This window comes from Ostrea edulis, chromosome 5, assembly GCF_947568905.1.
Source record: "Ostrea edulis chromosome 5, xbOstEdul1.1, whole genome shotgun sequence".
Lineage (NCBI taxonomy): Eukaryota > Metazoa > Mollusca > Bivalvia > Ostreida > Ostreidae > Ostrea > Ostrea edulis.
The window spans coordinates 28,529,647-28,554,390 of NC_079168.1; the positions used below are offsets into that span (position 1 = coordinate 28,529,647).

Here is a 24,744-nt window from a genome sequence, read left to right on the forward strand (position 1 = left end):
CGAGACTGATGTTTTTGAGACAATCAAATAAGGATTAGCTCAAACTTAACGTTTGTCATTAGAAGTAAGTAATTAAATATGGAGAAACTATCACTTTTTTCTGTACAGTTGGTCAGGGCTAGTGGATGTAAGGTCAGGTCTAGTAAAATTCATTTGAAGTAGCCCGACTGGTCTAGTGCCCAAAGAAGTAAATGTCAAACACTGGTACTAAGACAATAACTGACAATAAGCGTTCTTCGATATCCTTCATTGTGAATGTGTTTGAGTGCCAAATCTCTGTCCAATAGACAGAAATATCGTCCTTACATTTATACCCTTCTTTGTGGAGCCACTGGGGTCATAGATGGCTGCAATTGTTTTGTCAGTGGTGGGTTCTTTGCTCCCACCATTGTAGATTTTGGTGAACCCTTGATAATGTAAGTCTATGAGTAACTGTTGCAGAGCAAAATTGCCTTGATAGCGATGCAATGGGTTGCTGCGGATTTTGATGATTGCACTGGACATGTTCGTGCAGATTGGGGAGACAAGGTCCACGGCGCAATCAACAATAACTGTTTGGCAAGTGGCTAAAGTAGCCCATCAGTGTTTTCATATTTCCATGTCTGTTAGTCAAGGGGCCAATTCTCGATCCTTTCCCCCTCCCATCTTCTGTTTGTTTTGTTGTTTATAAATGTGAAAGTAAGAGGTGACTGTGATAGTGTGTTTGTAGGGTTTATTTTTCCAACGGAGACCCTCATCTAATACCTTTGTTAAAGTCGCGTAAGTTAAGTGATAATTTCTCTGATTCCAAGAGAAGCGTGGTGTTGTCTGTGTTGCTATGGATTCTATTTGCAATGTGAAGAGCAGTTGTTTGGATGCTGTTGAGACTTTGTAGACAGGTCTTGAAACCAGAATTGTAAGCTTGTTAACCATAATCAAGATTTGATCTAATAAGAGATTTGTAAAGCAAAGAGTTTGTTTGTCCGCGCCAAACTTTGTGCCTGCAACATAATGCATAGGATTAAGTATTTTGCAACATTTAGTTTTGAGCTTTTCGATATGAGCTGTGAATGTCTTGTGTTCATAGAAAATGACTACCAGAAAGGTGGCCTGTGATTTTACCTTGATGAAAGGTGAAGATAACGAACAGTGATCAATCTCATAACTCCTATAAGCAATGCTTATTCCTCCTAGGCACCTGATCCCACATCTGGTGTGTCCAGGGGTCCGTGTTTGCCCAACTATCTATTTTGTATTGCTTATAGGAGTTATGAGATTGATCACTGTTCGTTATCTTCACCGTTCACAAAATAGATAGTTGGCAAGACGGATCCCTGGACACACCAGAGGTCAATCGTAACTACTCGGCTATTTCCATAACCGCAAACGAACCTCGTATGTGGATCGACGCCATCAGTCTGTTGTGATGTGTACATAAATACAACTATGACATCACAGTCATACGTTACAATATGAAACGCGAGCTTTCAAATGCCTCTAAGATATCGTACATATCTAAGGTACTCTACCGCTACCAATTTCTACTTACATGTTTATGTATGAGAGTGAATAAGACGTTAATGATACCATAACTGAATTTGTGGTGAAAATGTAAATAACACATTATACAGGGGTTTGGCCTTTTAACCTCATCCACGGGCGCGCTTCCGGCGAAGAAATGCATCAATTTGATGCAATTCTTGCGCCGATCCACGTCCGAGTCTTCTTACCGGTGACGGAAAAAGACGAGCGCGTGATCCGTTTGACCAGAGGTGGGATCAGGTGCCTAGAAGGAGTAAGCATCCCCTGTCGATATGTTGATTTCTAAGGTAGACTTTTAGTTGGGATTTGTATTTTGGAGACACGTGATTAGCCCTAACCCATTGGATAGACCAATTAGAAAATGAGCACAGAGTGTTTTGCAACCTAATGTTTACGATTTTGATAGAGTGACTTGTGATTGATTTGTATGTCATCTGCAAACCTGACTGGAAGAGATCAGCTACTTGGTTGCTTCTTGTGATGAATTGTGGATGATACTTAAACCATTGATCTTCACCTCTCATGAGATTGAAGAGTGTTGGGCTGATAACAGAGCCTTGAGATGTGCAAACTTGAAAGTGACTGATTTAACTTACCTGAATTTTCTGCCCGTAAGGAAAGACCCGATGAAGCAGAGTCACAGTGTATTGCCAGTGACGTGGAACTGGTGACGAAGCTTGTATAGAAGTTCATAATGTCAAACAAGATCAAACAAAGGCTTTGAATGAAGACTGCTCCTGTGTAATGATTATTTGTCATTCCTGAATGGGCGGAATCGACTTTGCGCATAATCCATTTCAACCTGTGTTGAGCATTCTTTTCAAACGTTTTGCAGAAGTGTGATGTGAGCGAGATTGGTCTTTGGGTTATTTGTTTTGTTTTACGTCCCGTCAAGTTTTTCATTTTCATTCATATTGAGACGTTACCAACTGTAGGTGAAGTACCACAAGTTTAGATCTAGACGCATAGCGCTCAAGACCGCAGTAGTAAGGGTTCCTTAGTGTGACAACGCCTGCCGCGACATGGGACTTCTAAGGTCGTATCCGAAAGTTCCTTGATTCTCATTTCCAAATGCTGAGCGTTTGGCAAAGGAGCAATTACTACCTTTGCATACGTCTTAGGTTTGGCGCGGCTATGGCACGAGTGGGATTCAAACTCGCGTCATATCGGTTACTAATCGAGCGATCTACCTGGCACTGAAGTTCCGGGGAGGAGAGCTTGTTGAAGTTCATGCAATATATGATAAAGTGAAGATAACGAACAGTGATTAATCTCATAACTCCTATAAGGAATACAAAATAAAAAGTTTGGCAAACACGGATTCCTGGACATACCAGAATTAGGACCATGGGCCTAGGAGGCGTAAGCATCCCCTATTGATCCGTCACACCCGCCGTGAGCCCTATATCTTGATCAGGTAAACTTATGGTATATTGACTGCACTAGTGTTTACCTGTGTCTTTAGCTTGCAGTTTATGCTGGAAGCGATCTCTGACTAGTGTATTTGCTGGATCAAGGATTGTGTTTGAACTAGCTTGTTGGAATGTTTTTAGCAAATTTTGTCTTTTGAGCTGTATGCGTTTTGCATTGTGGGAATATTTGACCTGGTGTTTGTTTGCCTAAAAGTGTCTTGACCCTTTTCCAGATTGTGGTTATGTTTATATGTGAATGTCGTGAATGTTCAAATTGAGTTTTGCCATTGTGTTTCTTGTTTCTGCAGGGTAACGTGTTAGGTGTGTTTACATACTTTGTTGTATTCTTTGGGTATTAGGGTCTGCTGGGTTTCCTTAAAGGCTTTCCTGCTAGCGTTCCAGGCTAGAATGCAGTTGTGTGCCCACGCATGGTTGACTGGCCTAGTGACTGTTTTGCCAGATGTCATGGGAGTGGATTGTTTTGCCGCCTCATGAATTACTTGGCTGAAGTTAACCAAGTATTGATCTATGTTGTACGCAATTTGGACTGTCTGGATTGTACTAGTGTATGAGCAAATTTGGACCAGTTAACTTTAGTGTAGACCCTAGACTCTGGTGATGTCTTTTGTTTTTATGTTGGGAGCAAGGGAGAAAAAGAAGACTGGGTTGGTTGGTTGTATATTGTTGAACGTCTCGCTCGAGAATTGTTCACTTACATGGAGACGTCATTTGCCAGTGAAGGCCTGCAAAAGTTGGGTCTATACTCGGCGCCTACGGCTTTTGAATTAGGATGGGAACTTTATCGTGCCATACCTGCTGTGACACGGGACCTCAGTTCCGGGTCAGAATAGGTCATCAGTACCCCTTGCTTGTCATAAGAGGCGACTAAATGGGGGTAATCATAAAAATATATTGTATTAAATATTATATGAATTGATAGTGAAATTCTTGTAATTCGAATTGCCTGGTAATCTTAACATGGTTTAGTAAACAGGCAAACTTAAATAAAATAAAGTTGCGACTTTTAGTCGTAATGGAGCTTTAATAAATGTTTGAAAGTATGTGAAGCGGTTATTTAAAGTTACAAAAATATAAGACCTAAAGTATATGCAGAAAAAGTTGCTCTGTACATGTAGCTCTCTTGGTCTATAAAAAAGAAATCCCAAGATAGCTACAGTTCTGCAGCTTGGAAAACGTATGACGTCACAAACTGTGACGTCATGTTCAAAAATAGGAAATGAGTTTATTCATTTTCGTTTTACAGCGTTACAACATGGAAATAAGCGAGTTTCAGAGAAATTAAAATATGTATAAAATTTCGGGCATCAGGTGACTGTTATCACGACTAGTCCCTTCTTCTGCGCAGATTTCTTCTATAGATACATGTATGGCATCGGCCAATTTCCGACCTGCTACATGTCAGCATCATATGCTTTATATAAAAATGTTTGCGAATCGACTCTACTCTTATGTTTCTTTTAATCAAGAAAAAATCATAATAATACTTGGTTTCCAGGAATCAAACGATTTATAATCAAGAGACAAGCAATTTTTATGAAATTTTTCTCTAGACATATATCACTACTCTCCATGCAAGGGTTAGATTTCTTGTATGAAGGAGCACATATATGCTTATTGAAACAAATGAAAATATAAAATATCTTCTATTGATTTACATTTTCACTTCAAATAAACTCAATCGTTGCTTCTTATAAAAAAAAATTCATGTTTAGTAAGCCGTATAGAAACTTTAGCATTGTCCTCTCTAATATGCATCTTCATCGGGTTTTGATTATTTGATCGGTGCATTTACATTCTTTGTGATAAGACAATCATAATTATTATATTGATGTTCCTCCGGTCCGATAAACTCCTTGTCGTTTATAAGCATATGTTGCGTCAAAGGGTTTATTGGAGAATAAAGAAGCATCGCCGCATCGCACAGTAGGATAGAAATGATTTCCTCATTGTCGAGAGCGTTGAAGAGTATTCTCAAGAATTTGTTTAAAAATTTTTTTCTAACGAAATCTCTCTGAGCATCGTAAGGGGTAGTGGTAGTTCCTTGAATGCGGTTATTGTTTCTAACGAATAAATAATCTGAGATATAAAAAAAAAATAGTCTAGAAATGATGCCAGTTTCAGTTATAATGATGTAGCCTCCCTGATTTTTAACATTCTGACATTTCTGAGGGAATGTTAAACTACTGTATCTTATACTTGACCTTGAACCCGGTGGGCGTTGCCTACATGTCTACATTTTCAAGCTACATTTCTCACCAACTTTTATCAAGCTTTGATAAATAATTATTTTCAAATTTCAATACTGACCTTAGTCCCTACTGGTTTCCAAGGTGAAATATGAGACGTCAAGGTCACTGAAAGACATATTTCAGTCACAATTTGTCACCTTTACAAGAATGACGTATTCTGTTGGTTTGCAAGAATGGCATGTATACATTCTATTGGTTTACAGGAATGACACATTCTATTGGTTTACAGGAATGACACATTTTACTTTATTGGTTTACAGGACGAAATATAAAGGGTCAAGGTCACTGTATGACCTTGAAGGACAAGTATTTGAGGTATAGTAAGTTCCCGTTATGTTTGTATTTGATTTCGCATAACCGGGACGTTAAACAATATACAATCAATCAATGCATTCCAAATTCACTGTGTCTCTGAATATTTCTGATGTTAATTTCGTAATGCAATATTGAGATGAGATATTCCGCTCTGCGGAGTCCTTGTTACACACACTTTATGAAAAGTAGTCCGGAGTAGAGCTTTGCAGTTCATACCCTCATATATTTCCAAAAAATATTTTTTTATATTTACATTCGACTTTCATTTCTGTCGAAATGTCCAGCCGCTAAATAAATGTACTGTAATTATCAAGATTCCTAACACTTGTTGTTCACAACTGCAGTGCATTCATGAGGAAACGACTATCATTATAATGTACCAGTATACCAAAGGCAAAAACATTGCAAATGTGAATACATCGAAATATCGCCAATGAAACATTGATATTTAGATTTTAAAAATTTCGGTTTACTACCCTGAAATAAGAGTTTCGTAGACTGTTGCTCCCCTCGGGATAGGGGTCCATGGATCTGCCCCTAGGCTCCGCATTTAACAATTCAAAATACTTAAAAAAAAAAAAATCAGACGGCATTGTTATTCTGCTACGGACATTGGGCACCTTATCGTTGCGGCCGGGATGAAAATAGTATAATGTTTCTGCATATGACATCATGGTTGCCCTTTGTCTTGTACAATTCTGTTATTTCAATTCAGATCATATCCGTGGCCAGCTATAGATATTTGTTATTTTTTAACGAAAACTTATAGAAATATTTAATTACTAAAAAAAAACCAAAAAAAAAAACAAACAAAAAAACCACGCGTTCAAGTTCAAATATTGTTGGAACAAACACGTACATGTATGTATACGAGATTTAGAGAATTGCTATTGTATGTTTTTTTCATTTATTTGTAGTGTTTTACGTAACATACTTCTTATACCCTGACCGTCGCGGTGGTCTAGAGGTTAAAGCGTTCGCCCCGCATGCGGAAGGCCGGTGTTCGAATCTCGGCCGCGACAGACATAAGTCGTTAAAACAGGTAGTAACAGTTCCATCGCCAAACGCTCGGCATCAGGTGTGAATGTCACAGGTCCTCTGAGATGACCTTAATAACGGATGTCCCGTGTCGCAGTATGTGAAGTGCGCCAAAGAACCCTCACTGCTCAATAGCCGTAAGCGCCGAACAAAGGTCTAAATTTGAAGCCCTTCACCAGTATTGGTCATATGAATGAAATATTCTCAAGAGGGTCGTTAAGCAAGCTACAGTCAATCAATCATATAGTCTGTATATGTCATATAAGTTATGTCGAACAAAAGTCAAAGGACTCGCCAATCATATTTGATTTTTTTTTTCTTCATTTGATCATTTTTTATTTCCTATTATTTATGCGCATTATCTTGCTTCATATTCAATTTTTAAACTAATTTGTTCTTTAGGGAATAAATGTTTACAGCTGTTTAAGTATCCACCGTTAATGTTATAAAAGGGCTAGACTTACTAAAATGTCCCTAAATGGGAGTTTAGTATTCACTTACAATGAACGAGGAGATTAAAAGCTAGACATGCTAGTGTACTTTGTGAAATTGACCTTTCAATTTTTAAGGGGATATGATGCTGATATTAATTTGATATTGTTTGAAATACCGTCGAACATCAAAGAATCATTTTACATAAGACATTTCATCTTTAAAAAACTTAAATAATCCAACAATCTTGACCAAATGATGTGACATCCAAACACACACTATCTGTCAATCGTGCAAAATTTAACTGTTTTTTGGTAAACTAAAGTTGTATCACATTAGTATGAGATAGGGTGCTCGATATTTATCAGCTGTTTGTGTAACCAAGGATACTAGCTCACTCTGGAGTTGTTAAACCTAGGTAATGTAATTTAATTCTGTAAGTATTGCAAAGCAATACATGTCCGTACCCAATCTCTTCGCCCCCCACCGGTCCCAAATCAAGTTGTCTGTGTAAATTCTGCGTGAACAGTCATACGTCAACAGTTTATGCACAAGAATAACCAGGCTCCATAATATAAAAGCCATGTTTGATCAGATTTGAATTCCTTATCCCATTTTGTCAGAGTTAGTAAAAACTGAATATGTGCTTGGTTTTTTTTTTTTTTTTTTTTTTTTTTTTTACTAAATCCAATGGTCTTAACTCAGCAAAAACCTCAATGGACCGGAATAAACTTTTGAACTTGATCTGTAATTTGTCATCGTAAAGCAATGTACCAAATGGCAAATGAATATCTGCAAACATGACGAAAAAAGTGTGGAAAATTGATTTGTCGGACGGATGGACAGACTGAGTGCAAACCTAAGGTCTCCGTCGGCTCCGTCGGTAGGGGACTGATAAAACTGTATGTTTAGTTAAATACAAACAACATAACATACCTTACGGAATTTTTGTCAAACTTGCAAAATGAAACATACTCTTTGTGTATAAGATTTAGATAAGATACATTTTTATCAAACTTTCAGGACCGAAGCCTACATGGCCTAGCAGGATATAAAGGGTCGAGGTCACTGGAAGGGTGGCTTCTGTTTGACAATACAGTGCAGTTTGTATTTGACTATAGTTACATTTGATGTATGCTGTCTTGGTTCCACCAATTCTTAACAGTTTGAATATACAAGCCAGCGTCACTGGTATGAAAATTCCAAAAATCTGTGAATTTCCGATTTCAATAGCGCTTGCAGAAGCGCAGTCTAACGGTATGCTGTGTTGTGAAGGAAACCATTGTATAAGTTTCAATCTGTAGCTGTTAATACGAGGCGAAAATTTACTTTCCTGTAACACATCACAGCGACGAGTTGACATTCAAATGAAGTAGCGAACTTTGTCGTCCTTGGACTAAAGAATAATCGATTCAAAATCCGGGCCACTCTAACCATAGCACGTAGACTTTTACAAATGAAAGCCTTAGTTAGACCGAGGTTCCCTCACACTTACAGCGGTCTCCAGAACAGCTGCAGTGTAGCTCTGTAGAATGCAGCGCTCTACTCCTCGGCCTCGCGATAAAAACTTATGCCCAATCTGAATTTATAATCACGCTTTAGTTATTGAGTGGCTTCAAGATGCTCCACCAATGCGCTTCGACCTCACAGAGGTTATTTTTAACCAGAGATAAGGAAACGGCGGAGGTGCTTTGTTTGTAAAGTTTCTTGAAGTTAGCTGACAGAAATTCAGGTTAGTTTTGCTTACGTTATTTTCTCAATATTTACCACAAGTGTGTCGATTGTTTAAGTGTGTCTCATATTATAATAAACTTTCGCGCTATTGACCAACTCGCCCTCGTGGTAAATATTTACATACACAAAGACATGTGTGATTCCAAAAGTCAGTTTCGAGATATTTTTCCGAGTTCAAATCGCTACTGGGTGCCTATGAATAATACAGTTTTGTTTTTCTGTGCCAGTTCACTTTCGGCACCAATTCTACGCTGATTATTTCTTAAAATAAGTTTTTGATTTGGAAAAAAAATCATGTAAGTTTTATTATGACTCACTGTATCTACTAAGTAAATCTGGGAAAGTACTGCGTTTCTTCAACACGTGGAGATATCTGTTACAAACAAAATATTGGCACAGATGTCAGATAAATGTCCTGGTGCACGCTACACTCTGGGCTTCATTACATGGCAGTAATTCGCCTAATGCACTTAATTCATTGCCACTCTTCTGGTTCATTGCTATTGGATTATAGTCTTGATGGCATGGCAGGGGGTGTTTTCACACTTTTAGATATATGAGTCGTGAGTTACATGCACATATTACACTTTATGGTTGTAAATTATTCTTGCATTTTAGTATCACCTACATACAGCTGTGGTTCGAAACCAGCCTAATAGAGATGGAGTTGGGAGGATGTGTCAAACAAAACTATGCGTTTATATGCACCCCCTCTAATATATGGGCCAATAATTAAGGTTTAATATTTAAAAAAAAAAAATGACATTAGCATTTGAATCTTTCTCTTTCTATTACGTATTTTAAGCTAGTAATTCTATTTAGATGACGTCATATGTATTTCAAATACCAAATAGTTTTATAACCAGTTGTACGTCACTAACTTAAACTGGATTATCATAAAGATGGAATGATAGTCATATTCTGCAAGAGGGATTTGATATCTATTCGCTAAGTGATAAAACCCTAGATGAGAAACCCAGCTAAAAACCCCTGTCGTATCTACCGTTCATCAATCTTCCAATGTTTCATCTCTCCTCGCCCAGCCATTTCGTGCTGGGTAAGATTGGATTTTTTTCTGCCATTCAGAGTTTAGATCGAACTAACTAAACATGCATCAAATATAAGATATGAAAATATACACAGAGTATTTCCTGTCAGCAGTAACCTAGTGCTCGTTAACTTATTCCCCGTGCATACATTTTTGGTTATTTTATCTCAGTATATGTATGTAGGTTATAAATATTTCTGTGGCTGTAACAATACATTGAGATGTATTAAAAAGGAGAGGGCTTACATATAGACTGAGCCTGTTGCGCTTGATCTCATTTGTTTGGGTAAGATATTGTTATATAAAAAAAGGAGAACTTTGAGAACATACATACAAAACATGACTGTCCTGAAATCAGAATTGATTCAGAGGAAGAAACTCCTTCATCTGCCCTCTTAGACCTTGATTTTTAATCAGATTTGTGTGTGTAATATAGTTCAAAATGGAGAAGGTGTAATGGTTTCCTGGCTTTGTTCAATTGGCACTTCATTATGTCCTTTCAAATTCATGCATCCACAAAGACAACAGGAGGGGCCAGTCACAAAGTGCACACTCAAACCTGCTTCAAGCCTTACAACTGAAGCGGTTACAAGTGCAATGCATGTAACGTTGTTGGCTATTTATACGTGATTAACTTATGATGAGCGGTTCAATTATAAACACGATAACGGAGAAAAATAAGCTGTCCGCTGACCTCCCGCAGATTGGCTTGTCAGGTCACCGCGGGTGGCGCGACTGTAGTGGAAAGGTCACAGCGGGGCAGTGGACGCAGAGTATCTATATCGTCTGCAATTTTCATCTTCATCATGGTATATTGTTTAATTATTTTACTTTTATTTACTGCCATCCGGATTTGTTATTGCTATCACAACTCGTAATCAACTTCATAGACAAGAAGTGTTTTTGATATTGGCATTGATTACTTGAAGAATATAAGCAAATCTAATTTGGATCCAAATTGGACTAAGACATTAAATCAGTTGAAAATTCTGGCATGTAAATACACAACCACTTGTACGAATATTAAATTAGGAAACACACCAAAAATCCTTAGGAATCTTTATTTACACTTAATTGACCTTCATTAATCGAATTACATTGATGGGAAATGGAACGAACGCCATAACAGAGTTACAGGTGAACCACGGTGAATCTTGAAATCTGCTCAGGTGCTGTGCACTTGAAGAAAACGTTAAATTTAATATTTTTTTATTATTTTTTGTAGATCACCATGGCAACCAATAAGGCTGGGAGGATCGTGCTCATCTTCACAACTTTTTTCCTGTTTGCGGGAATGACAGCGCTATCCGTACTGAACAAATATTTTGGGAAGGATTTAGGTAAAACCGCTACTACAAAAACTTCAATTAGCAAAGGCTAAACTAATATAACGGAAAAACACGTAATTGGGACAGAATATCCAATTTAAGGCTTTTATTACATTTTTGGATTGTGCCAACGAGATTAACTGTAATCTGCTTACGGCCACTCTGGCATCTTGTTCGATAATATCCATCTCGTTTGAAATGAATAGCCATGTACTTGTCTATCAATCGGTAGCAGACGATGAACAGTTTCAGCAGTCAAAACAGACCGGAGGATTTACACATCTGCAAGGAAATCTCGCGAAATTCCTCATTAAAGAGACCATTTAATTCTTGCCCATTTAAATTCATTCGTCAGTATCAAAGAAAACGTATTCTATACTAAATTTCATGTTTCCTAACATTATGAATTAATGATAGATGTACAGAAGAAGGTTTCTTTTTATCAGGAAACATAAGCCAGTTTTGTTTGAACAAAATCAGACAAACATCTGTTTTGACTTTTATTTGTTGTAAGGGATTTTTATGTCAATGTAAATCTTAGTCTTTAATGATAGAAGAGCTGCCAAATTGCAATCCAGAATGTGTCTGTGATTGACAAAATGAACGTATTAGTTTTCTCAGAGAGAGGCTGTTATTAGCCTCTGGTAGGATTTCAAATAGTCGCGGACACATCCCGGAATGTTAATTGAGGTTTTGTGTTGAAAATTGCGTAACAATTTTAATAACGCGCATACACTCATCTGCTGCTAATAGTAATTGAACTCTCCATCCATCACGCAATTATTGCGAGCAGCACGAACCATCTAAAGCAGCAACATGTAGTAAATTTTTCTGAAGCGTGCTGATTCAGTTATAACATGTTTTATATAAATTTGTTTTCTTTTCTCAGGAATATTCAATCAGTCAACTGGTGACATTTCCCGGAAGTACCCGTTAGTGATAACACCACCCTGGCCGATTTACTTCATATGGTACTTAGTATTTGCCTTGGAACTAGTTCTGATACTATACGGTATAACAACAATCTGCCGTAAAACGCGTGGCGGGAGGAGTATTTACCTTCTCTCCCTCACTCCCCCGCGAATCTACGGTCTTCTGGTCGCCAATAACCTGGGAGTGATACTTTGGTTGTACCTTTGGAGCTGGGAGTATACGGTGGCTGCATTCATCGTCGTGTTCTCCCTACCCGTCACCATGTACATATGTTTCTATACCTCCCTGAAGCAGCTGTTCAACAATTTCGCGGTGCTTATTCAGGAAGAAACTCAAAGTGAAATATGGGTTGTAAGATTTCTGGTTCAAAATGCGCTTGGATTTATTTCAGCATGGCAGACAATTGTTATGTTCCTGAATCTCGGAGTAGTTCTGAGATATGAAGTTGGTATTTCTGAAGAAATCATCTTTCTAGCCGTACTGGGCGGTATTGCGTTGCTGGAACTGGTTTGGTTTTGGCTTGACGTCTTCGTGTTTGACCGTTACACTAGGTATATCCTTCTCACGTACATCCCATGGCTTGCAACATGCGGTGGACTGAACTGGAAATTACAACATCTTTTCCAGGACTGGGGAAGAGACACCATAACTTTGTTTTGCTGCAGCGTTTTGGCACTCCTTTGTTTCACGGTCAAGCTTGTCTTTCTTATTTATAGACACAACATAACTGATACGAAACAAAATGCCAACAAAAATATTGAAGAAAAAAGTGGAAAAGTTGAAGAAGAGAAAACTGAATTGAAAAATAAAGCATGCGTTACATTTGCTGTAGAGAATGAGCAAACCAAAACTCCGAGCGAAAATAAGAAATCTGGATCAGAAGATATTGCAAAGTCTAATAGCCCCCCGAAACAATGTCCTGTTGTACCTGCAAGTGAAGTTCAATACAATAGAATAGAAATCGAAGAGCAGACGACAGAAACTGCTAAAACCGTTATCGTTCATAATGATGCGATCGAATCTAACGCTATGGAATCCATTCAAGGAAATTTGGCTCCACCGAAAGAGGAAGTTATAATGGATGAACAGTTAATTGAAAACAACAGTGCAAAAACTACAGAAGAATCACGAGAAACAGAATCACAAGAAAAGTCTGTATCAGAAACCGGGGAACAGGAAGTGTTACAGCCAGCTGAAGAAGTAGAGGAAGAAAGGGTTAATAAATCGACAGAAGCAGAGAGTGAACAATATATTCAAGAGACCAGGCAGGAAGAGGAAATTGTAGCGTGTCTTGAAGAGCCAGTACCAGAAGCCGCACTGGAGTCGGAGGAAGTTGAAAGTGAAATGAATCCGCCAGATGAAAAAACAAATGACATTAATGTAATTGATCAAATTCCGAATGAAAAAGAAATTGATAGTAATCCAGTTGAAAACAAGCCAACAGATAATGAACCTGTATTGAACGAGACTGCTTCACCTTTTCCTTTGGAACAAGAAATTGAAGAGACCAAGCCGGAAGAGGAAACTGCATCATATCATACAGAACATGCAGAGCCAGTTCCAGAAACTGCACTTGCGTCAGAGGAAGTAGAAAGTGAAACGAATCAGCCGGGTGAAATATCAAATGACATTAATGCTATTGTCCAAATTCCGAATGAAATTGAATGTAGACCACTTGATAATGAATCCCTCAATTCAACAACAGCTCAAATCGATGATCCAATGGAGGACTTTGAAGTTGAAAATGAGCCAATAGACAACGAGCCTGAGTTGACCCAGACCCCTCCTCCTTTGTTGGAAGACGAAGAATATGAAGGGACGTACATTGTCAGAGAGCCTGGGCTGGAAGGCGAATACAAGTATAATCCCTCTGAAACGGAAAATTCACCACAGGATCATGTCTTTGATGAAACACTACCCTCTCCTCCTATTTCACCTGCGTCTGACCCCCTTCCAAGTCCCCCTACAGCCCCGGTGTCTGATGGGGACGAATACGATGAATCATCAGGAGAAGAGGCACCACCCGTTCCCCCACAGGACTATAACATGTCCAACAAATCATATCAGTTCTCCCCGGAGCCTATAGACTCCCAGCAGATAACTACCAATGGGTACGACGGTCAAAGGAGACCTGAAAGCTTTGGGACAGTTGATACTGCCGTGTGAACTTAATGACATTGTAATAATGACTGTAATGAGTCAATGAAAGGTAGACACACTGAAACGAAGTGTTTCTCTGTACGTGTCTGTAGTATACAATAATGGGATTGTCCACTTACAGCGAACTTTGGAGCTAAGTGCTACTTATAAAAAATACTCATGACATTTACATCATTTGTACAATCTGTAAATATGGGACCATAGTCTTCAGTTTCATTTCTTTATTCGTTAGTTTGTGATATATGCAGGGTACTACATAGAGAAAATTTAGATAATGCCCATGTTACATGCTTTGCGCTTCTTGATCTTCATTCATTGCTACTCATTTTGTATAATCTATTTAAAACCAGTGAGGTACTAGTGTTTTTGTTTCTACTTAATTTGTCTACTTATATCATCAGTTGCAGATCCTAACTCATTGGTCCAGAAAAAAAATTATTATGGGAGATTCTTCCTCAAACGTTCCGGACTTGCGGACCACATTTTTACAGTGACTGGTAGAATAAAGTGACGTTTTACAGTGCAGTAATTCCTTCTACTGATTACGAAGTCCAAACATTACTTAACAAGCAATTATCAGTAGCAGACTCGTTCGATGTAAGTCGATGGTCAGAGTGACAGTATGTTTGTTCGTATAAGCTTCATTAGCGATCCACCCTCACATTGTACATGTATCATTTCTACCTCTGTTAGCGCTATTTGTTTTTTTTTTTTAGATTAATTGTTTCATGGTTTCATTTCTTAGAAAAATATCTTTCATTCATACTTATTTGTATTTAACATATGTTTAATGTCATGTAGAGTTTGAAATAAATTAGCCAAGGTTTATTGTGTGTATTTTTGTTATTGTTTATACTTGTAACTGACATGGACAGAGATTCATTAGCTTTTGTCGTCTGTCAATTATAAACGTAAACCCACCATTCTTTCTCGCATCTTTATTTCTATAAATGAAAAGCACATTACTCAATCCTGTATATATAGCAAATAAAATTCAATTTGCCCTCAATTAGATAATTTATAAAGGCAACATCATAAGCGCTACTACAAGAATGAATTCAGTGCATATAAAGTATTTATCACATGTAATGCTATATAATTTCAATGTTATTTATTACATTTGTTTTGATTAGACAAAAATAAAGATGAACGAGAATTTACACATTAATAAATTCGAAAATGCGATGTATTCGTACGCGCCTAAAAAAAACAAATAGCTTAATCTTCGCAGAGGAAATTATTTGAATTTTTCAATACAGGGAACAAATTAGAATTATAAGAATCAAACATTCTTTGAAAAAAACATGGATGTGTAAACTCCGGAAATTTTACTTACAAGCTTACCATAAAAGTATTTTGCACTTTTATTCAGTTTTTGAGAAAAAATCTCCAGAGTTTACACATCGTTAAATTCCTTAAAATGAATGTTTAATCCTGTAGTATGACTTAGAATGATAAATCACTAAAAGCATGTATCTAAACTAAAAAAAAGAGGGGAAACTCCAACAGTACAAAAACGCCCAATATCACACACAGTACCAACACAAGAACCAATTTACACGTACATGTAATACGAAAACTAGTTAGAATTAACATCATAGAAGATGAATCTTTTAAAAATAATAACATCGGAACACGCAATTTAGTTGTAGTTGCTGCATTTTTGAAGATGGTATATAACAATGTACGTATCATTTAATCCTTAAAAGTTTATTTTTGAGATTTGATTAAGAAATGATGATCGCGTAGAAAAATTTGCTCGCAAAAATCCCTCGAGGATAAGAGTTTTTGGGACTACAGTATGTCTCTAGACTTGGGAAATATACAGCGATTGCACATCACATCAATATTTACTGTAACATCTCCAAAAAATTTATCAACAGTCAACCAAAGCTATGTCCCTCAGTCGCCATTCTGCATGCGATACACCAAGTTCTATATCTTGCACCTTTCTGTAGTATTTTGATGCTTCTCTGCTAATTTATGTGTTGGCCAATATCGGGACAACGCGACAATTGAAGTTTATCGATTCAAAAAAGAAGATTTTTAAGAATACAGACCGGATCCTACAAAGGTTGATATTCATCGCAACATGGCGACGTTGATATTCATCGCAAGATGGCGACCAATGGACAAAACCTAGAAACTTCTTGGAACATCAAACTTTTTTTTTTACGTCAAGGAGTTTATTGGAAATTGATGTGGTGTTAGAATGTGTATTAAGAGCAGCTAATGCGCAGAAATTGAAATACGCACGAACGAATTCGTCAGTGTACCAGTTATGTCATTCACGGCGGATGCGACCGGTCGACAGGGTATGCTTACTCCTCCTGGGCACCTGATCCCACCTCTTGTGTGTCCAGGGGTCTGTGTTTGCCCAACTCCTTTTTTTATATTGCTTATAAGAATTGTGAGATTGATCACTGTTCGTTCTCTTCACCACCTTTCATGTAACAGATTTCAAGACAAACACAGTTATTTGTGATTAGTGATGGAAAAGTAATAACCACGGAATTAATCGCCATTACTGCTTTCTTGAACATATACAATGTACTTGGTTGGATTGGTACTGTGATGTTATATCCTCGCAGTTTAATTGTCATATGTACATGTACTTCAACGCAATTGAAATTTCACGCATGCTCTAATGATAATGTGAACTATGTCCAGCTTTTAAGATAGAAATTCGTGTTTAGATATGGTAAAGGGTACGAAGTAGATACAAGGTTTTTAAAGTTCAAAAGGCTTTTTTAAGTTTTCCTACTGGGTCCAATCGCGTTTCAATCACTAAGTCCAATCCGCATATGACCGAGGTTACCCACGCTCACAATTATGATGTATATTTAGTCAGCCAATCCTCAACCTCTTCCATGTGGTATCCTTGTGGTCCCCTCTCCCCTTGATACACCACTACATCGTTCAGACTGATGTACAGGCGTTCATACATGGCGCCATATTTGTAATTCAAACTGTTAGATAAATCATCTGCCACTACTGGGCAATTTGGTTGAGATTTGTTCAACATGTCTACCGCTCTCATTCGATCGTGGATCCCCTTATGGTTATTTATGTCAAAATTATTTTTGAACTTCCATCCGTCACTTGGATGTGCTTCAGTGATGTATACAATTAAAAAATCTGCCACATGAGAAAAGCGAGCAATCAATTTCTTGAAATGCTCTAGCTTTTTCATGAATGGGGGTCAGGTGCAGCTCCCAAAGTTAAGGACAAGTGGCCTATCTTTTATGGAAAAATCTAGCAAACGTTTCTTCAAGAGGTTGGAAGTAATGACGTCACCATCAGGGATTTTCCCGCCCAATTCTGCCTCACGAAAAACTTCAAAGAAACGGGATTTTATCATGGCCTTAAGGTGAACATACGTATAGATGGTGTCTTTCCAGTCATCCTCTTTAAGATACGATTCTGCCATGATTGATCTGGTTTCATCGAAAATGGTTTGGTCTATGGAAGGTATGTATTTTCCAAACATTATTATGAAAGTTCCTTGTACGGTAAACATACACAGACGCAAGAAGCGCGCGATGACCTTCAGGTTGAACCACATCTAAAAGACAGAAAACAAGCTAATGATATCAAGACACCAAAACATTGATTTCCGCGTTGAATTCTAAAAAGGATCGTAGAACTTTCATGACATTGAAATTAAAAGGTTTTGTGACTTTTTTTTATATACAGCTGTATAAAACACGCTACAGGTGGTTAGTTTACATTTTAGGTTTTAATCCTATCATCTATCGGTGCATATAAGCAAGAATTAAGTTTGTTTTGATTACGATAATTTATAAAAGTATTTGTATCGTCTGCTTTTGACCTTAGATTATAAGTATAGATTAACTGAAGTCAAACAAAATGGAGCCAAGGGCATTCTAAAACGTAATTATTCATGCAAGTTTGATACTAGTCACTTAGAAGGATGGAGCTTTAATCTTATACACTTGACGAATGTATCAACAAACGTTTAAGCAACCATTTCTCTTCGCAAAACGAGGGGGTGATTAAGGACAACCGATTCCTAAAGGACAACCACTAATCTTAATAACTCATGCGGCACTATGACATTCCTAGTGAAGATAATAAGAATAGTCTACAGAGAAATGCAGAGTAGCATAGTACACGGAGGGGATTTGACAGATTGCTTAAACATCTTTTTAGTGGTAAGACAAGGGTGCAAGTTCACTCTTGCCTTTGTCATTTCCTCCGTCGATCGTTTGGATAAACAGACAAGCCACTAACAAAATATGAAATGGAACCCAGTGGATCTTGAATTCATTACTCAATGATCTTGATATTACCTGTTCTGACATTCAAAACCATCAACAGATTCAGGAGAAAACTAGTTGAGGTATACGATAGAGCATCAGACTCTGCATCAGCACAAAAAGATTAATGTGTCCAAAGTGAAGACGGAATCACAAGCATGTCTGAAAGTTACGTGTTATGTCCCAAACCGTGGAAGAAGTCAACTCATTCACATATCTTGGAAGCAATGTAAACCACATTGTGCAACCATAAGTAGACATTGAAACGAGACTAGGAAAAGCCAGAACAGCTGTTAGTATGATGACTAACATTTCTACGAACTTCACTGCGAAACGTACCCCTGTTGATACAAGTGTGAAAACCCCGTGAAGTCGTTTTAGACTTTTCTGAGAACCATTTACTGGAAACTGAATTTTCTGACATTTAAACGAAATTTTCAAATAATGAATTACTGGTCCATGTAGATAACACACAACTAGTTTGATTTAGTCTCTCAAATAATTCGATAATCGAGAGCATGTTCTACGTACAATCAGTTTTAAATCATGGCAAGCCACTGACAAATAAGTTGATGTTATAGGGGTTTCAAGTCAACATTTCGCACATTCTTTGGTCGTTACAACGATCTAATTTATCAATACAACCTATCATTGGGTCAAATGCTGCCTGACGTGTTTCATACCAATTGTTAGATCGTTCTTGACACACTGATTCTGATTACAGATTACTCCGTTTACGTAATTGGGATATAGTGCCCACGGTAGACGTGACTGGTCGACAGGGGATGCTTACTCCTCCTAGGCACCTAATCCCACCTCTGATATGTCCTGGGGTCCATGTTTGCCCAACTTTTATTTTGTATTCCTTTTGAGAGTTTTGAGATCGATCATTATTCGTTATCTGCACCTTTTCATTCTGACCATTCTGATAAGCTATTGTTTACAATATTGGAGCACATATTTTGCACGGGTTACCTAGAAGACTTATTCCTCTATAATTGTTCACCTTTTCAAAAAAAGAGAATAATTTTACCTTTTCATGATAGATAATGATCAAGTGCTGGGGAAAACCTGTATCTATTATACAATTGAAAAAAAGTTTAAATAACGTGAGAAGTATTTAATCAAATATACATATAGAATGTCATCTTCATCATTGGGATTTTCCACATTTTAGATTACACAAAATTGTCCTGAAACCCCTGATCCCTTGTCTTTTTAATCTAGTTCGGAAATATCATTAGTAATGGGTTCTTGGTTAGACGATTGCTGGGATGAATAAATGATACACAAACATGATACACGTTGTACAGGACAGTTCAATGAATAAATCAATTAATATCAATTAAGCATTGTTGTCCACAATATGAAATGATGACAATTTATTGAGCATACGTTGATTGTTATTTGGATTGTGAAAATTGTATCAATTATCTCGAAATATTGAGATCTTTTTTCGTAATTATTATTTTTTTTATGTTACTCGATATTTCGAGATGATTATCTTGTAATTTCGTGATTTTTCTCTCTCTTGTAATTATAAGGAAATTAACTCATAATTTCGAGATCTTTTCTTTTTTATAACAAGATAATTACAAGAATTTTTCCACTAATTTTTTTACTAATTGACTTTCAGAGTAAAGGTGGCTCACATGATTCTCATAAGCAATATATCGAATAGGAAGATGAAAAGTAACAGGATGATATTCGCATGAAATTTTCACTTGATCTTTGAACATACAAAACATTTTGTAGGAATTAAATCATCTGGTCATGATCAGTCTTGAAATACAATCATCAATCACATCATTTCCAAGGCTGAAGATGATAATCCAAGATACATGTATATAGTCTAACTATTAGCAGGATCAGGATAGTCACTGACGGGCTTAAAGACGTGAGCAACACCTATTTTTTTTTCTAAATGTAAGGGGAAAAACCATGAATTTTTGTCAAATCTATAGCAAATCTTCCCCACCATATACCGGCCTGATGTTTAAAACCCACAACCTGCATTACTCATGCTAAGTGTTCACACGGCATGAGTAGCATTGCACAAAATTTTCCAGACGCTTATCAAAAGCAATGAAAAGGTAAAAACCAGTTATGTCATCGTGAAATATCTCTGTTGTCGATGGGAAATGCAGTTATACACGTATGACTGAAACAATTAGAAAGTTTAACAATGCCGCGTTTACACAATGATTTGCGACATGAAACACTCGGTATGTTGCAAGCAGGCGTCGGTCAGCGGGAAGTAGCTAGAGGTTTAAACATCCACCCTTGCGTGATATAACGTAATCCTCGTATCCATAAACACTCAATCAAGACATGTTCGACCATTGGTGTCAACGCATCGTCAACAAGCGTTCATACGGCAACGTCGTTTACGACTGTCGAGACGACGACGAGGCAAACGATTGGATGCCATATATAATAGGCCAAGTCGCCGTAGAGCAATTTCGTGAATATTGGAACATCATTGAAATCATTACAAAGGTTTACTCGTGGTTACAGAGTGCAGTGGGCCCGACAGCGGTTAGATCAGGGACATTAGATATCTAGATAACCGCGTGCTTGAACGAAACAGATCTGGCGGAGGTAGCGTCATGGATTGGGGCACAATTAACGCAAATTTTCGCTCCCAGTTGATCATTTTGCACGGAAACTTAACTGTTCGGCGGGTATATGAATGACGTTCTGCAGCCTGTGTTACATTGACACAGACAAGTCAATAGATGAGCTCTTCAGCAGGACAATTTGCACCCACACACTCCGAGATTGACAGTGAAGTGACAGTGAATTGAAATGGCACCAATGTCCTCGACTGGCCCGCCATGTCCCAAAACTTAATCCGACTGAACATGTTTGGGACGAATATAGTAGACGTGGATACAGCCGACAGAATCCACAAGAACTGGGAATTACTTTGTTGGAAGGGTGGCTGAATATTTTGCAAAGAACCATTTGGACCATTTGAACGTCGCCTATGCGCCATCATAACCTCATTGAAACATTTTCATGCGAATAATGCGCGATTATCACATGAAAATTGCTGAAAATATCATACATGGTAAATTATTAAGTTTATTCGAAAATATTTTGCAATTGGAAATTGCATGATTTTCACATGAATATCATGCGAATAAATGTGTACGATTTCGTATGATTACCGCACGATATTTGCGTTATTTTTTATGCCCCCGAGATCGGGGGGGGGGGTATTGTTTTTGTCCTGTCTGTCATTCTGTAATTTTGAGCTTTGATATTTCACATGAGTATTCCTTGTGACAAGACATTTCCGCGGGTACCAACATCTTTTTTACCCTGTGAACTCGACCTTGGAGTTTGACCTACTTTTTGAAAACTTTAACCTTGCCAATAACTTTTGAACAGTACGCGCTAGAGCTTTGATTTTTCACATGAGTATTCCTTGTGACAAGACCTTTCCATGGGTACCAAAATTGTTGACCTTGTGACGTTGACCTTGGAGTTTGACCTACTTTTATATAAATTAACACTGATCATAACCTCTAAATGATAAGTAATAGAGTTTTCCTATTACATATGAGCATTTCTTGTGACAAGATCTTTCTACCGGTACCAAGATATTTGTCCTTGGCCATCTTTGGAATTGGCCATTATCGGGGGCATTTGTATGGAGCGCCAAATTAACATAAACTCAAATAATTGAAGATATCTTCAATTATTTGAAGATATCATCAATTCATTTGATGCGCGCAACAATTTAATTAAAGATCTCTTCAAATAACTAATGATATCTTCAATTCTGAGTTATTGCGCGCATTAATTGAATTGGATAGCATTAATTCTTCAGCTGAATTGAAGCGCGCTTTAATTGGATTAATGATCTCTTCAAATGAATTAATGATATTAACAATTGAATTGATGCGCGCTACAATTCAATTGAAGAGAGCAATACTTGATATAATGCGCGCATTGAATCAATTGATGAGAGCAATAATTGAATAATTCTTTTAGAGAGAGCTACTGTATAATTAAAGATATCTTTAATTCAACATATCTACAATTGATTGCTCTCTTTAAAAGAATTAATCCCTTATACAAAAGCATTGTAAATAATTAATATCTTCAAATGAATTAAAGAGATCATCAAATTATTGATACCGAGCTCTAAAGTAATTATTGCGAGCAATATTTATACGAAATTGATGCTCTCATCAATTGAATTGAAGAGAGCAATAATTGAATTAATGCACGCATCAAATCTATTATTGCTCTCGTTAATTCAATTGATGCGCACATCAATTGAATTGAAGAGAGCAATAATTGAATTGAAGCGCGCATTAATTCATTTGATGAGTGCAATAATTGATTTAATGCTCGCATTAATTCAATTAAAGAGAGCAATAATTGAATTGATGATATCTTCAAATAATTGATGATATCTTCATAAAAACCATGCGAGCCGTTTTATCCTGTGTTCACAGTGACAATCAAGAGGAAATACAAACAATGAAGACAAAGTGGATTCAAATCGCATGACCGGTCGACAGGAAGTGCTTAATCCTTCCAGGCGCCTGATCCCACCTCTTGTATGTCCAGGGGTCCGAATTTGCCAAACCTTTAATTTGGTATCCCTTCTTTGAGTTATGAGATTGATCACTGTTCGTTATCTTCGCCTTTTCATGATTGGATATCTTCAGGAAGGATCGATCGATCCCTGCTTTACTGAACTTTTATTTTCCGCACTTTGGAAAATCTGAAATTACCCATGATCCCCCTATACCAGCACTGTTACCTTATATTTAGTTTGGTTGTATCATTTATTTATTTGTGCCCCCCAAAATCCGACTAATGTATTGGGCATCCTTACATTCCTTATTGCGGCCAACTTCCGGTGGCCCGTAATGACGTGGTGAGCTATACGGTGTAATTGAAAATTAAGATTATTAATGTATACCAATTGAATAATCCTGGCATGTATCGTTTTCATTCCATTATTATGTGATATCATCTAATTTAAAAAAAATAAATAAATAAAGGGTCACTTATCTTACCTGTGCGATCAGACGCCGTTCACCGTCCTTATGTTGACTCGCTCTGTCTGTGACCTAATTTTACAAATTTACCTTGTCTACACAAGATATTGTATCACTGGTCATAAAAGATTTAATAAACATTAGGGGCGAGATCAAAAGTTCAATGTCTGACAAAAAACTAAATTCACAGTTTCACTCCATCCCCTTTAAAACTAAATATGATGAATGTTGAAACTAAAAATCGATCAACAAGTAAACACATTGGAGTATAAGTAACACCTAGTATACATTTTCTACTGTTTATTCACAAATGAAAATGCACATTACAACTACAGTATAATATATTAAATGTTCATTAAAATGTAATATTATTATGTACAATATGTAGCTTTTAACAGTCGCTTGTCTTTTTTCTTTAAAGTGCAATCGATGTCGGATGACAGAAACTTACGAGATGGATTTTATACCCCCTCCCCCTTGCTATTTATTTAGATTTTAATCTGATCTCGCCCCTTACAGGTAAGTTTGTAAACAGAAATTTTGCGATCGAGACGCAAAATATGTTTTTTGTAATAACGCGGTGTGTACAAATGCTTACATGCTGTGTTCATATCTTGCCCAAAGGATGATTACCAGACGTCATGCAACCACCCGTACTACAGGCACATACAAATTCAGTAAGTTTATGAGTATTTGATAATAAAATAGTTCAAACAAAAATAGACAATTAAGCACCATCTTTCGTTGATAAAAATGTCACTCGTATTGAAGAGGAAATAAATAATAATTTCATATTCATATTAATTGCCTGATTCAAACAAATTATTCTTGATAATTTTTAATGTATACCAACGACTGATACAAACAAAACTTACACTTTCCTAACATTTAACCAGTGTATGATATATGTATGAAATTAATGTCACATACATTGCCTTGAATAATTTTGACCCCCTATTGTGGTCTCATCTTACCCCCATGGACATGTATACCAAATGTGGGATCTGGTGCCTAGGAGGAGTAAGTATCCCTTGTCGACCGGTCACAGCCGCCATTAGTCCTATATCTTGTTCAGATAAACGGAGTAATCCGTAGTCAAAATCAGAGTGTAGAAAACAGTTTAGCAATTGGTATAATACCGCCAGACAGGATTTGACCCAAGGGTAGTTTGTATTGGCAAACTATATCATTATAACGATCAAAATTTTTGCAAAATGCTGACTTTAAACGAGACTGTTGAAACTCCTGT

The 24,744-nt window shown here is 37.2% G+C and overlaps 2 protein-coding genes across 4 annotated transcripts; one reads left to right on the forward strand and one right to left on the reverse strand.

Moving 5' to 3' along the window:
• The first annotated feature begins 6,871 nt into the window (after nt 1–6,871).
• LOC125651844 (uncharacterized) lies at nt 6,872–15,019 on the forward strand. 2 transcript variants are annotated; one of them, XM_048880649.2, is made up of 3 exons: nt 6,872–8,720; nt 10,996–11,110; nt 11,988–15,019. In XM_048880649.2, exons 2-3 carry the CDS (start codon nt 11,002–11,004, stop codon nt 14,195–14,197), a joined length of 2,319 nt encoding a protein of 772 aa, XP_048736606.1. In that variant the 5' UTR covers nt 6,872–8,720; nt 10,996–11,001; the 3' UTR covers nt 14,198–15,019. The 2 variants fall into 2 exon arrangements, with proteins under 2 accessions (XP_048736606.1, XP_048736605.1); XM_048880648.2 differs by lacking the exon at nt 6,872–8,720 and adding an exon at nt 10,394–10,579.
• A 95-nt stretch (nt 15,020–15,114) lies between these two features.
• On the reverse strand, nt 15,115–23,650 carry LOC125651854 (type I iodothyronine deiodinase-like). Of its 2 annotated transcripts, none has more exons than XM_048880662.2 (2): nt 23,514–23,650; nt 15,115–17,756 (listed from the first exon to the last, which is right to left on the reverse strand). In XM_048880662.2, exon 2 carries the CDS (start codon nt 17,754–17,756, stop codon nt 17,022–17,024), a length of 735 nt encoding a protein of 244 aa, XP_048736619.1. In that variant the 5' UTR covers nt 23,514–23,650; the 3' UTR covers nt 15,115–17,021. The 2 variants fall into 2 exon arrangements, with proteins under 2 accessions (XP_048736619.1, XP_048736618.1); XM_048880661.2 differs by lacking the exon at nt 23,514–23,650 and adding an exon at nt 18,505–18,903.
• Between the last annotated feature and the right edge of the window lie 1,094 nt (nt 23,651–24,744).